This window comes from Hemiscyllium ocellatum, chromosome 2 (assembly GCF_020745735.1).
Source record: "Hemiscyllium ocellatum isolate sHemOce1 chromosome 2, sHemOce1.pat.X.cur, whole genome shotgun sequence".
Taxonomy (NCBI): domain Eukaryota; kingdom Metazoa; phylum Chordata; class Chondrichthyes; order Orectolobiformes; family Hemiscylliidae; genus Hemiscyllium; species Hemiscyllium ocellatum.
The window spans coordinates 69758716-69774149 of record NC_083402.1 but is presented as its reverse complement, the minus strand read 5'-3'; the positions used below and the strand labels follow the sequence as shown (position 1 = coordinate 69774149).

At 39.1% G+C, this 15434-nt stretch overlaps 1 protein-coding gene across 6 annotated transcripts in view; it reads left to right on the top strand.

Annotated features, from left to right (window-relative positions):
- Positions 1–15434, top strand: part of sema6a (sema domain, transmembrane domain (TM), and cytoplasmic domain, (semaphorin) 6A) — a 146654-nt gene that overhangs the window by 123201 nt on the left and 8019 nt on the right. For 3 of the 6 annotated variants that reach the window (XM_060837533.1, XM_060837519.1, XM_060837526.1), the window contains exons 14-19: positions 1498–1638; positions 1824–1901; positions 3593–3648; positions 4850–4870; positions 5061–5111; positions 6979–7140. In XM_060837533.1, the coding sequence (XP_060693516.1) occupies positions 1498–1638; positions 1824–1901; positions 3593–3648; positions 4850–4870; positions 5061–5111; positions 6979–7140 (509 nt within the window). The remainder of the gene's footprint in view (positions 1–1497; positions 1639–1823; positions 1902–3592; positions 3649–4849; positions 4871–5060; positions 5112–6978; positions 7141–15434) is intronic. The other 3 variants (XM_060837543.1, XM_060837551.1, XM_060837560.1) reach the window with 3 other exon arrangements.

Genomic DNA, 15434 nt, shown 5'->3' with positions numbered 1-15434 from the left:
GAGTAAAATCTGCAGGTAAAATCAGGGTTACATTATTTGTACTGCACCCACGTTGCACATTATTTTAATGGGTACCATTTTGGGAGTGTTAGTGAGGATCTTTTAAATAAATAAGTCAGGTACTTATTTTGTTATTAACACTCTCAAAATCAATTTTAGCAAGTAGTTATGTTTGCTAAGCAAGAGCGCTGAAGCTTTTACTGAATTTTTTTTTGAGGTCTCTCCCTCCCTCACTCTGTCTGTCTGTCTGTCTCGCTCTCCTCTTTCTATCCATACCTCCTTTTCTCCTCTCCCCACTGCTCGCTCTATTTCTTTCTTTATCTCTTTCTCGCTCTCGCTCTGTGTCAGAAAATGAGTCACTATCGGCACTTCTATCTTAATGTCACAGACCATGATTCCCAACATTGCCTTGACTTCTTATTCCTTTTTATTGGACTGTGAATGATTCCAGGCACTATCATTTAGGAAATTCCCCACCAAGATGGGTGGACAAGGTATGGGAGATAAGATAGTTAGGCTTTTCCCTAGTAGGATGATACAGCCTTAGTGGGCACCCACATATCCATTTCTGAACTTTTGCTTTGAGTTCATTTCAAGACTTTATTATGTGATTATCTTTCTTATTTTGATTAAAAGATTAAAATCCCATTAGACAGACAACCTTTATAATGGGAACAGGAAATCAAATATTTCATTTACCCTACCCATTGTATCAAAATCAAATGTCTTGTCATGTTGTTAATAATTTCTGCATTGGCATAGCAGATGAATGCACTGCTTGCTTTGACAATAGGCATTTAGATTATTAAGCTACCAGTTGAGATCATGAATTATTATTAATTTCACTCCTCTTTGGACATGGCAAATAGGCATTGGCCAAGACTCTTGCCTGTGGGGGTATGCATAAATGTATAGATATTGGCTGAAAATGGAATCAGGCTTAGCTGTGATTTCACCCCTTGAAGATTGAGTGAATAAGCCATGACACTCAATGACCAGGCACATTAATGAATGAATAGTCTGTATAAGTGGGGAACTGGTGTGTTATATTTTTTCCCAAATGTTGAAAATAATTGCACTCGTTTACTCAATGAAATTCCTGCAGTTCTCCATGTGGTTGGTGGATTGATGTGTCCAACAGTGAGTATGACACCTGGGATATTTATTCACATTAACTCTCAGCTCCTAGCTCCTTAAGAACAAAATTGTCACAGTGTAACAAGAAGTGCTACTGGCACTCAGGGAAATATAACCAAGCACAGCTAAGTGCGAATTGTGGTAAACCATGTTTTAAAGTCTGTACTCCTTTTACCAATAAATGTAACTTATTTATGCCTAGTGCCAAGTGCTGTATGAATGCTTGTAACACTTTGCCATCATTGTAGCAGTGCTACTTCAAAGGTACTTGGTGAAAAATTGGATTCATGAATGACATATGAAATCACAATTGGTGTAGGGTGTAATTCTCCTCCTGTAAATGATGTTCTTTTGTGGTAGGTGTAGTGTTGATGGTGTGGAAGACAGAAGAATTGTGGGAATGGAACTAGATAAGCCCAGCAACTCTCTCTTTGTGGCGTTCTCCACTTGTGTTGTGAGGGTGCCTCTTGCTCGATGTGAACGTCACAGCAAATGCAAAAAGTGAGTTGAGGATTTTCTATTGTTTTGTGTGTTTTGAAAGATTTGCATGCAACTAAGCATTGAAACACTGGGAAGGCTAGGTAAATTGTCATGGTGAAGTCTGTTTGAGAAAGGAGGGGAATTTCTGTTTTGTGATTTGCATAAATGATCAGTCATTTGGAAGTTTTATTCTGTTCCTTCCCCAGGACATGTCTTGCTTCTCGAGACCCCTACTGTGGTTGGCTGAAGGAGGGCTTATGTGCACAACTAACACCAACAACTAAGTAAGTTTTTTTTAACAAAAGAAGTGGTGAATGGAACCAGAGAAATTAAGCAAGTGAGAGTGGCAAACTAACACAAAGTTAAGCCTTTTTGGCAAGTGTTCACTGTTACCAGAGATGTCCTTTGCAGATAGTGAATGGTTGTCCTCTTTTATTCTGGACGAGCACAACTTGGACACGAAGATTGAGCTGAGAATGATGAGGCTATGATATATATTTACTTTTCATGATGTAGAATGTGAAAAAAAACATTTATTTTGTGGGTGTCAGCTCTCTCAGTTTTCCTCCTTCTCTCGGGCTCCTTCAGCCCGTTCACCAAATGCAGCATACAACACGAGAGGTACAGCATCTGTCAAACTATTGCTGCTGCTGCTGAAACTGTTGTTAAGAGGTGGTCTGGTGGCACTTTGTTACCTAACTTTTATACTCACAAGTGGTATTTTTACTTACACTATATTTGAAAACATGGAAGGAGTTTGGCAAACTGGTAGCCCAAAGAGACGCATCTACATCTGATCAGACTTCTCATAACTATACACAAGCAAAAATGAAGGGAACATTTCTGTATATTATGTAGTTGTTCTAAATAACACAGTATCTTCCAACTGTGAATAACAGCAGCAACCAGGCATTGCTTATCTTAAGTTTGCAATGGCATTGAATTGTTTCAGTCTTTTTATTATAAATGGATGATGTTTCTTAATAAGCCCAACCAATACATATAGAAATGCAGCTCTGTCCAGGTTTGAGCATTCAAGTGGGTGTAGGAGCAAGCTCCTTGTGTCTGAATGGTGAGGCCTGATTTGGGCTTTGAGATTCGTTTATACCAAGCTAATCAATTGCAAACTGTAAAGGACATTTGCATACATAAAGAGTCTAATATCTTTTGCACATGGACACTGCTTGAGGATTTAACTAGTAGGCAGTATACTTCTGTTCATTGTGAATATGCACTTCCTGACTAGTTACTACAGACATGGAAACTATTTGGCATTCAAAAATTGAATGCTGTGAAGCCAAAGTTTTAATCAAATGGATCAAAATTCATTATATTATGAGGACTTTTCTACTGCTTTTCTCATGTGCACCAAATCAATCAATTTTCTCAGGGAAAGCACAAATCAATGGCTTAATTCTAGCCTTGACATTAAGCCAATTTTTTGGGTCATCTTTGTTGAAAACCTCTCCTGTCTATGTTCCATTTCTTGAGTGTATGGCAAGGAATAGAATGTGAAGACAGGCCACTGTTCAACAAACTGTGGAAATGTCACCTAGAATAATTTTGTTTGGCTGGTGATGTGTGTTTTATTTGAGGATGATATGCACCAAAGAATTGGTTAAAAAATCAGTAATGCAGAGTCGCTGCAACACATCACCTTGTTGCTGACCCCACTTTAGAATTTGCAATTAGGATGTAAGGTTTAATCACCAGTAAGGACCCTGGCTGAAAACTCCCAGACTGCACAATGCCCTCTCTAGGTTAGACTGAGGGGGGAGTTTTGCTGTGAGCCATTGCTGGTAGGTAATCTTAATAAAGGCTAAGGTCAGAGGTTATTCCTAGAATTTGTTTTAGTCAGTGCTCCAGATGGACAATGTCAACCAAACCATCAGTTGAATGCCACATTACAAAGTTCAATGTGCTAGTACCATTTTATCACTTACAAAAATAATATGTATCTCTCTGTTTTGTGTAGATCGTTTGATCAAGACATTGAGCGTGGCAACACAGATGGTCTGGGAGACTGCCAAAGTAAGTTTACCTCCATGTTTGGGGGATGGGGTTATTATACTTTTTTTGATGTCACTGCAAAAATATAATTTCAAGAGAATAGTATTTGTGGCATTGATCAATGCAATTCAGGGGAATATCTTGATGAGCAATATGTAATCTTGAAGATCATTCACTCATTTTCACAAGCCTCTATTTGGCACTTACCACATTAGTACATGGTGCCAAGCACAATTTTAAGTGTTTCTTTTGTTATCCAGTGGGCAACACAGGAATGTGTATAATTAATTCTGACTTAAAAGTACCCCTCAAAGAAATAACTTATTTTGTGCAAATTATTAAACATTTATCTGAGAGGGAAAGTAAACTAGACAATGGCAAAATAATATGAGCTGTTAATAGTATTATAAATACTAGACATGTTTAAAATAGACTGTTTGGGAATACCTTCCGTATAAATAAATTGTTAAAATTCTCATCATAAACTGGAGATAATTTTTCGCAATTTTTTAAAGTGGCTCGCTATGGAGGCATACTTGGCACACAAAGGAGTTCTGTGCTGTTTGGTTTGTACATCTCAGATTCCAATATTTGTCTAACTGTTTCTGGACCATAAATAAAGGATCAACATTTACATTAATGAGACTATATAAATATTTTTTTCATGGAACGTAAGATATATATTAACTAAGCATAATAGTTCTGGCAAAATGAAAGGAGTTGGTGTGATTTCAAAAGGGTATGTGTATATAACCTCTACAGGCAATGCCTCCTGTACAGTTCAAAAGAATCCCTACAGTGTGGAAGCAGGCCATTTGGTCCATCGGGTCCACACCGACCTGCTGAAGAGCATCCCACCCAGACCCAGCTCTCTACCCTATCGTTTTAACTCCATATTTACCATGGCTCATCCACCTAGCCTGCACAACCCTAAGCACTATGGACAATTTAGCACGACCAATCGTCCTATCCTGCACATCTTTGGACTACAAAAGGAAATAATGTGGCATTTTGCACTCGTGCGGTCTGATCTATTATATTTTCCAGTACTTTGGAAATGCCTTGTGTATTACAGTGCCATTTTGGAATACACTAGTTATTCTGTAAGTTTTGATTCACTTTTGTAAAAAAGCTTCACAAACTTAGGAAATATTATGCAAATCTGAAACAGCTTATTGTGGCAAAGTTAATTGACACATTTTTCTTTTTTTTCTTTTTGCAGATTCCTTTGTGGCACTGAATGGTAAGCATGCCATGAATCTGTTGTTTGATTAATTGGTGACATAAGCATTCAATTCATGCTGCACCCTTTCCAACTCCCCCTGTGTTTTATCAATGGTATTTACATTCAGGATGTTTTATTACTGTTATTTTTTATTCCCCTACCTTCTTTAGAGGCTTTTTTTTCATTTCCACCGTTGTTTTCTTCTTAGACTTTTCAACCACCCCACAAGGTCATGAAATGTCTCGTGATACAATACATGGTCAGTGTTTCTTTTAAACCCAATTTTATTGACTTTATTCTGGAATGCACTTAGTTTAACCTTGAAGTAATCTATCCACTAATATAAATCATTTAGCTGTTTGTTACTTGTTTTTGTCTTTTGTATTCAAGATTTTCAATTAACTTTTTGTAGACACTAGCCTGATATTAGACCTTGAGTTTTACTGATTAGATCAATTATAATGCCCAGTGAGAGGTTGTCCTTGATTGACAAAACAGGACTATTTAGTCTAACGCACTGCACATATATGTGGCCAGGCTGATAAAAGATAGCCCATAATTGACGATATTGGATCTTTCCTTGTTTGTGACTCCATTTTCAAGTTTTTGAAATGAATGTAGCATCAGGAATGGATTTTTCCAAAGCAAAACCGACTGTAGATTCATGGAAAATGCTTTTCGATTATTCCAGATATTAAAGAAACAATTAAGTGAAGCAATATGTTTTGCTTGTCTGTACTGTTCAGATTGAAGTTTACTAAGACTAAGTTTCATCACGTCTCCTCTGTCCAATCGTTTTCTTCCTTTTCTCCTCCTCCGCTCTCCTGTGCTGAAAGAACAAATTGTTACTCAAGCACCAATACTTAATGAGTGAGTCCAAGCGATTCACGGGCTCTCTTCCATTTTGGAGGATGTCAAAGATAATTCATTGCTGTCCTCCCCTGATGTTCACAGACACAGTATTCTTTAGAAGGGGCTCTGAATAATTATCCAGAACAGGAATCCTACTTTTCATTTATCTACTGTCCTCCCAACCCAATGGCACTAAGGCAAATTGCAGCACCAGAACTAATGAACATTAACTGAGCAAAGGGCAATGATGTCCATAATTGTTAGGGCTCAATAGCACATCATATGGTGAATTTGTCGACCTGAGCTGATCCATTTCAACCAGTCATGTATTTCTTGCCTATTGTACTTTTTTAGACCATCCTGTTAAATTGTTTCTAAGTGGGTAAAATGATGACTTTGTACAAGTGCCTCTTTCTGAATCTTTTCCAATTTGCAATTGCAGTGGATGGAAAAGAGTCAAAGATAAACAAATTCTCATAATGTTGGAGAATTCAGCTCAAGTAGGGAAATATTGAATAAGTTTTAAAGGCAGATTAGCGGAAATAATTAACCATCATGTCCTTGAATTCACATAATAGTTCTGTGCTGTGACAAAGAAAAATTTATGCATGCTTAATATTTTAATGAGCACTATCTCATTACTGAAGATTACAGAAGAATACATTTCAAGCAATTGAATGTTATGTGCCATTTTCCAAGATATTTGTTTCCCCAAGAATAGTTCTTTTCATAAAATGAAGTATTAACAATGCAAGCTGTTCCACTCACCCCGATTCTTTCTTTAAATGCACCCTTGGGTTACACTAATAAGGTTGGCTACTAAAGCAATACATCCTGTCACAGTTGATGGTGAATAATGAAATGCTGCTGTCATAGTGATCTTTCAGCCTGTAGCGTCAAGCAAAATAAATCCCTTTTAATGATTAAGTCTTGCAGACTGAAGGACAATTATGTGGCAAAATCATTGTTAACAATCCTTAATGTAAGCAGTCTTCAGTCTTTTGAGAGAACTTTTATTACTGTCATAGTTACGCAGAGGTTCTGTCATACAGATTCAGTGTGCTGCAGGCTGGATATGAGTTGTCAATGTCTATAATTCTTGGTGCTAATTCAATATGAGAGGGGAAATAAAGATTTACTTCACTCGTTATAAAATAAAAAGAGACAATTGGGTTGTATTAGAACAGATGTTCCATTTTGCTGACTTAACAAAAATTCAGATACTTCGTTTGATTAGAATAGAATGACCTTGACTGTGTTTATAATAATGACAGGCCACTTCAGTTCTGCCTTTTCCACTACCACCCCTCCTACAGCAGTTAAGGAGGGTTATGATCCCCATGGGCGGATGCTGGATCAGAAGAATGTTGTTGTGTCCTCAGAAAGCATAGACCCGTACGTGGCCAACCCTCCACACAATCACCATGATACCAACGGTAAGGCCTTGAAAACACTTCTATCCTGTGGTCAGAGTAAACTCAGTGTAGCTGCTTCCAGCAAAATGCAACTAATTTGACATCTTTTCAAAAGAAAAAATATGAATTTAATTGGTTCTTGGTGTCACTCCCAAATACTTGTAACCAGGCAGTTCATCAACATGAGATTCTTTTCAAGGACAGTAAATTCTACATCCGGAACACTCATGAGCAAATATTGAACACCTCTATTATTTAATCTATTGTAAAAAGGAAATAGAAATTTATTCAGCTTCTTTTAAAATGTTTGTTTTTAAAAATGCATTTCTCTCTGTTCCCCACTGCAAAACTTAGCATTTTCCAATAAAGCCCAGTATTTGCTCCTAGGCTATCAAAAGATGCAAACATTGTATTGACATGACTTTTGTCTAAGTTTTGCCTCATCTCCGCTCCCCATTCTTTCCCAACTGTGGTTGAGCTGAGAGAGAGAGAAGTTTATGTTCATATGTCAATTGCCCTAAATTTGGCCCAGACTCTGGATGATCAAAGTGGGGTAAAATGCTGAATGCATCAATGGTGATACACAGCACTTTTATATAATTGTCCTTCTTTAAATTAAAAAACTTTTTTTTGGTTCAAGATTAATTTATTATCACAGTCTATGATGCACTTTCAAAGCTGAATGTGTAGTAGTAATAGATTTGTGGTTTCATCAAAATATTCAGTTTCAGCGTAAACAGAATGGTGATAAAAGTGAGAGAAGCTATGTATCTTAAAATTATAATAAAATATAAACATGATCTTCAAGTTTATAGTGAGGCCTGAACTAGTTATACTGAAAACTAACCTCTGAGTAGACATCACAAAGCAGAGTTTTAATATTGATTTAAGGCAGCTGTTAGTCATTTTAACACTCAGTCTTAGAGTAATAAAGTTTAAAAACTAGAAACACTAACTTGTACAAAGAGTTAGACCGGTACCTACATGAGTCTGCTTTAATGTGTTGGCAGAAGAACTGCCTTTAGGAAACTAAAATAATCCACAGTAAGAAGACTGAGTGAAATGGGAAGTTAATAGTCATAGAGATGTACAGCCTGGAAACAGACCCTTCGGTCCAACTCGTCCATGCCAACCAGATATCCCAATCCAATCTAGTCCTACTTGCAAGCACCCAGCGCATAATCCTCAACCCTTCCTATTTATATACCCATCCAGATGCCTTTTTGAATGTTGCAAGTGTACTAGCCTCCACCACTTCCTCTGGCAGCTCTTTCCATAACATGAAAAAGTTGCCCCTTAGGTCTCTTTTATATCTTTCCCCTCTTGCCTTCAACCTATGCCTGCTAGTTCTGGACGCCCCCACCCCAGGGAAAAGACTTTGCTTATTTATCCTATCCATACCCCTCATAATTTTATAAACCTCTATAAGGTCACCCCTCAGCCCCAAATGCTCCAGGTAAACAGCCCCAGCCTGTTCAATCTCTCCCTATAGTTCAAATCCTTCAACCCTGGCAACATCCTTGTAAATCTTCTCTGAAACCTTTCAAGTTTCACATAAGGGAAAAAAAAACTCTACTTAAACCTAATTATAGGTTTGATTCCCAGTCTTTCCTACAGTACCTGATCTCAGTTGAGAAAAGTTGGTGCACTTGAATCGATCTCAACATCAGAAAGGCTAAATAGGATGAAAATCTGTATGGGAACTGTAGGTGTGAATACCCAAGAGCTGCTCTGGATTGCCCTTCATAGATTAGTAGCTAACTGATACTTGATGCTTTAACTTGCACAGAAAAAGTGGCATTTGGGCTGTGCCTCAACAAGATTACCATCAGTCAGTGTGGATGCAAAATATGATATTTCATTATGAATAAAGAAAACATTGTCCCACAAATAGGTTTTATTAATAAAAAATCCTTATCCAAGTTGAGCTCCTTTAAAAGTTTTCAGTTCACTCAATTTTAATTCTCTTTATGTACAGTAATGATTCGTATTGAGAATGGCAGTGACCCTAGAGCCTTATTAGCACCTAAGAAGGTCAATTCAATGTTTGGTGCTCTGTGGGGCATCATTATAATTCATACTGGCAGAGCTGGAAGCAGTTTACCTCTAATGAACAACAATGGTAGCAGAGGTGATTGCATGGATCTGACATTCTGGTGTGTGGGTGTGCTTTTAATATACTAAATGATCTGTAAAGCTTGATATTGACTGCATTAATGGTTTTTATTGGAAATGGGCTGGTTTATTTGTTTTTTTTGTTATTGTGGTGTGGTATTTTTGTGTTGGCACTTGAGAATTCTGTTCAATTTATTTTGCAAAATGCCACATGAGTTCTTCAATGTCAGAACTTCATGTTTCTTAGTCTGCTGATTTGCTTACTGTCACTATTTTGTTCATAAAATAAGCACGTACAATCTACTGTTGAATTTGCACTTGCTGTTTTGCTAAGTATTGCTCTACCAAATCACCTGCTTTCTGTGTTACACCCTGGCTTCTTAGATGTTGCACCCACATGATCAGTCTCCTTTGAGTTATGTTTTTTTTTGAAAAATGAATTCCCCTTGTTGCAATATTAATGGAATAATCTGGCAAGTCAATTCATGTGGGTGAGGCATGATATGTGTCCAGCGGCTTCTGATATTTAATATACTCTGGAATATTTTCAAAGCAGTTTTAAAAACAGCAACACCTTTGTTTCAAACACAACATTTTGGCTGGGCGTTTTTTAAAATTTCTAGTTCACAACATAAAATGTTTCAGAGTATGCTTCTTTCTGCTGTATTTTTGTGTGCTAAGCTAATGGTATGATGAGCCGTTGCATAAAATGAACTTAACCCTCAGAACCTTCCCTTCTGCTGCCATTGTATTGAAGACCTCCCTCCCACTGAACATTTCATCTCCTTGTATGAAATGTTCCAAGGCCTTACAATCTGTAGTTTGATTCATTACTAACAACAGAAACAGTGGTGAAAACAATCACTCAACAGTGCTGTAGAATGAAAAACTCTCCTTGTTTTTCCCTTTAGGAATTGACCCTTCCTTCTTTCTCCTTGTGGTTTATGCCTGCATGTCCTTGTGACCCTTGATTAGTAGCTTATGATATCTTTCAATTGCCTGAGTCAAGGATAGCCCCTCATTTCTGTTCCCACTTATCTCAGCTGCCAGATGTCTGGAGCCGCTGCAGTCGCTGTCTAGGTGATATGAATATTATAGTTTGTGTAGACAATGGCTCAAAATTGCTAGTTTACCAGATTAACTCAGAATTTCTTTTACACTTGCAATTTTTATCTCTGTGTGTCCTGTCATTATCATAAAGGATTGGACATTTACATTTCCAGATTAAGTTTGCAAATGCAAAGCAGTACATTATTTTCATCTCATTTCAGCTTGAATTCTGTCCTTTCTGCATTCTGTATTGTATTGCCAAGCCATCTGTACTTTATTATTCAGACAGACAAAAGAAACTCTTTCTTGCCACAGACATTGCTTCATCTTGTGTTCGATATTAAAATCTCTGACTGATTTTGGAGGCTGGTGTGAGTGTAGGCAAAGTTTAAAATCTCTCTGGCCTTAATGTTGAGAGCTGTGATTTTTAGAAATGAAAGTCTTATATTCACTTTATATAGTCAGCACAGTTGCTGGATAGTTTCTGAAGGACAAAATTTATTCGCCCTTTGTTATATTCAGCACAGTCAAAAAGTAGGCCTTTTTGGCTCTTTGGGCTTTTTAATCTCACAAAGGTCAAATCTAATAAATTTCCGTTCACTGGATATGTACGTTGTTGAAGGCACATGCTTAATCATTTTGTATGCATCTTTGGGTGACATATTAATCACTGTTGTCGACATGTATTAATATGAAGAAGTTTAACAAAAGTGCATTATTGTTTTATAGTCTCAGGTCATTCATTACAATTATTGCAGTTGTCACTAGACCACTGCTTTCTGAGTCAGTATGTTTATGATCTATGATTCTGCTGTAGTTTGCTAGGAAACACACAAGTGTCAACGCTGTTTACCTGCTTTGATTGATTTTTTTACAAAACATGGAGTTAATGGAAGTTACATGGCTATATATAAGATAGTATATTGTATAGTAACACTGTTAGCTGAACGGTCAGGGCTAGAATGTCTTCCTGCCTCCCCAGGAAGTAATTTATTCCACTAAGTGCCTTTTCTTGTACTGGTGGCATTTTAAAACATGTGACTTCATGCCTGACAAATAATCTCTGTTCAGTGGCTGACACGAAGATGGAGTGGGGCCACATGGCTTCAGATCTTTTTGACCTTCCTCAGTAAAATCAACATCAGCCTGTTCGTCATTCTGTAAGTTTGGTGTTGAGTGGATTGCAGATTTTGTTGAATAAAAGTAGCAGCGATCAGATGATGCTTAAAAAAAATAACACGAGAGGCATGTTTTCGCTGCTGAATAGGAGAAAGAAACATCTGACTTATGGCAAGGAAGAAGTTGAACTTTGGGTGAATGTGTTTGGCAAATGATGAGGATTGGATAGCCAAGGTACTCTTTACAAAATACACGCGCACGTGCGCGCGCACACACACACACCCTACCCCTAACCACCTGATGGGGCTGGTATGGCAAAACTGCTGTGATTGGTCCAAGCACCTTAACTGATTTAAAAACCAGTCCATTGTCACTGTTCATGGGTTCAACAGGACATATATCCTGCTTTGTGGAGCTGCCTGGCACTTCATTCCCAGGAATGGGATTGGAGGCATTGACACTGCAGCATACCGTCAGTGGAGTGGGCATTGGGCCCTCAGCCAGGGAGGTATGGAAGCATCGTTGAGGCCAGTCCTGGGAAGGGGGTGGGGCATTAAATGGCAACATTGAGGCCTCCACACTTGATGCCATGGATCCCAAGGTGCCCAGTCAGGAGAAACATCCCCGTCAAACCTCCAACTACTGCCAGGCTGTATCTGCCAGCTCACCCACATGCTGTGCATTCCTTTCTCCAAGTAACAGCATAGGCCCAGGCCCTTCAATGGTCACTGAAGGACCTTCATTGGCCTCCAGGTGGAAAGGAGGTTCCACAGTAAGGAGGTGCCTCCACCACCAAATCCAAGCCACCCAATGCCTGGAGGAAGAATGCCTCATCTTCCACTTTGGGACCCTCTAACCATGCGGCATCAATGTCAATTTCACCCAAAGTCCTCATCTCACCTCCCCCAACCTTTATCCCAGATCCAGCCTTCCAACACGGCACTGTCCTCTTGACCTGTCCTACCTGACCATCTTCCTTCCCACCTAATCTGCTCCACCTTCTGCAACAAACTCTCACCATCCCTTCCCCCACCAGCATCTACCTGCTACCTTCCCCCACACCCCGCCACCAGCACCATCCTCACCCTCCTACTTATCTCTCAGCCCCTTCCCATCCACCCTCCTGCATTCCTGATGAAGGGCTAATGCCCAAAATGGCGATTCTCCTGCTCCTCAGGTTCTGCCTGCCCTGCTATGCTTTTCCCGTGCCACAATTTTCGATGCCGAGTAGAAAGGCTGTCCTCAGTCCTTCATGCCTTAGACCTAATTGGTGAAAATTGGGAAGGCAATGGTTTCCCTAATCCATGTCTTCCTACTCCATGTATGGCTTCTCCAAACGCCCAGGCCACCCTTGGGGCGATTAGGTTCTGCCTTAGTGTGTCAGCTGCTAGTTTGGAAGCTGTCAGCTATGTGCTGTGAACAATGAGTGCTAGAAATACTGAGGACGTCTGGTAGCATCTGTGGTGAAAGAAAAACTGTTAATGTTTCAAATTAAATCTAATTCTTTAGAACTGCATGTTCAGAACATTTACTAACATTGCTCAAGTGAGTTAAAGCCTTAACAGCAGTTGTAGGCCCGCAAAGCAAAATTGGCCATTGAGTGGGCAAAGCTTATACTGTGGTTGCTTTGTCCAATTATTACAGCTTTCCAGTGAAATTTTAAAGGGATCAATGATTGGTTGCTTATAAATAGCTTTTTATATTCCGTGGCCATTGTTGGCCCATGCTTGCCTTGCTTTCTCTTCACCAGCTCTCTTTCCAATTACCACTCCCTGCAGAACATTGAAACCAATATTCCAAAGTTACCAGCTGACGACCTGTGTTGTGATGCCCAATTGTTGTCCACATTTCAATATTTGTTTTGTTAATGGCACCATAAAAACTCAGGTGATTGTTGGCCACATTTGGAGTGTTGCGTACAGTTCTGGTCACCACATTACAGGAAGGATGTGGAAGCTTTGGAAAGGGTTCAGAGGCAATTTACTAGGATGTTGCTTGGTATGGAGGAAAGGTCTTGTGAGGAAAGGCTGAGGGCCTTGAGGCTGTTTTCATTCTAGAGAAGGTTGAGAGATGACTTAATTGAGATATAAGATGGTACTACAGTGTGTAAATGGAGCAAGTGTGAATATTGAAGGTAGTGGATCAGTTGCTGATTTAATGAACTGCTTTGACCTGTGCAACATTGAGCTTCTTTGGTGTTATTGGAGCCACATCCATCAAAGCAATTGGAAAATATTCCATCATGTTCATGACATACACTTTGTACTTAGTAGATGAGCTTTGGGAAGTCAGGAGGTGAGAGTTACTGAAAAGTTTCCAACTCCAACTTGCTTTTGTAACCCCAGTATTGTGTGGCTGGTCCAGTTGGATTCTGGTCCAAGGTATTTCTCAGCATATTGGTGGTGGTGAGGGGGGGTGGGCGGAAGGGGTTCTGTGGCGATACTGTTCTTCAACAAGGGAATAGAATTGCTTTCTGGACAGACTTATTGCCTGGCTCTCGAGTGGCATGAATATTAACAAGCTCACAAGCTGTTCAGCTTATGCTGCATGCAACCAAGGTCTCTTTCTGTTTCTGAGGAGTTAGAAATGGTACTGAATTCTGTAATCATTGATATTCACATTTCTGACCTTATTTTGAAGGAAAGATCATTGAGGTGGCTGAAGATGATTTTGGCCCAGGCCAATATCCTGGGTAACGCTAGCAATTAATGTCCTGGGAATGAGATGATTACATATGAACAGACAAAATAGCAGTAAAAAGATACTATTGGCTCTTTCAAGCCTGTTCTACCATTCAATAAGAGAGTGGCTGATCTTGTTTGTTTGAATTTCCACATTCTTATCAGTCCACAATAAGCTTTGATTTTCCCCTGCCTAAGAAGAATCTACCAAATAAACAATTAAAATATTCAATGACTATTTTCATCACCAACATAGGCAGAGATTTCCAAAGTCTCAAATTTCTTTTGAGAGAAAACATTTCTCACCATCTATGTCCTAAAACGATTGGCCACTAATTTTTGTGACAGTGCCCTCTCGTTCATTGACCTCCAACAATCACTGTTTATGTTGGGTATGATTCCAACCAAGGGAGATTGCCCGATTCCCATTGACTTCAGCTGTACCAGAGCTCCACTGGCCAGACCCTGTCAAATACTTAAAAAAAAATGGAATATAATGGATTCCTGAGCAGTCAGATAGCATCTATGGAGAGAGAAAAGGAGTTAATGTTTCAGGTGACCTTTCATCAGAGGACAGTCACGGTCCCCTCATTCTCAATGATGGCTGAGCAATTACAGGCAGAAAACCTTATAACTATCTCCAATCTGAACTGGAGAGCTCTGCATACCAACACTGAAACTTCTCCCCTCCTGATGACTCAATTAGTTAAGTAGTACAAACCAGGAAGGTCCGAGGCTTAAACTCCATCTTGTAAGTACAGCATGCACACCATTAAAAGCAAGCCCAATAATGCTTCCATATGTAGATGTAGTAAGAACCTTTGAAGCCAAGATTTATTTTCTCAATTAAGCTTTGACTGGTGGAGTTGGGAGGCCATCTTGCTGTCAGAAAGAATGTGGCATGGAGCTCTGACAAAGAAAGTTTGTTTGCAGTAATGTTCCCTTTTATTAATTAAAGGTGTTTTCAATGCTATTGAGATCCAGATTATTGCTTCTCTGAATGTGGGGTGGGGGGAGTCCAGAATAAGTGTTTCTGAACATTCTGAACATTCAACATACAAAATAGACCACTTTGGATTGAGATGAGGAGAAATATGTTCACTCAGCAGGCAGTAAATCTGGAATTCTCTACCAGAAAGCCATGGAGGCCAATTCACTGTATACAATATTTAAGAAGAAAGAAATAGATTGCTACAGGCTGAAGATGTTGAGGGATGTGGGAATTGAGTGGGTAAATGACATTGAGATGGAGGATTGGTCAGAATCGTGTTGGATGGCAGCATGGGCTTGATCAGTCAACAGGTCTATTAATGCTATTTCAATGTAACAAATAATTTATGAAGGTTGCTT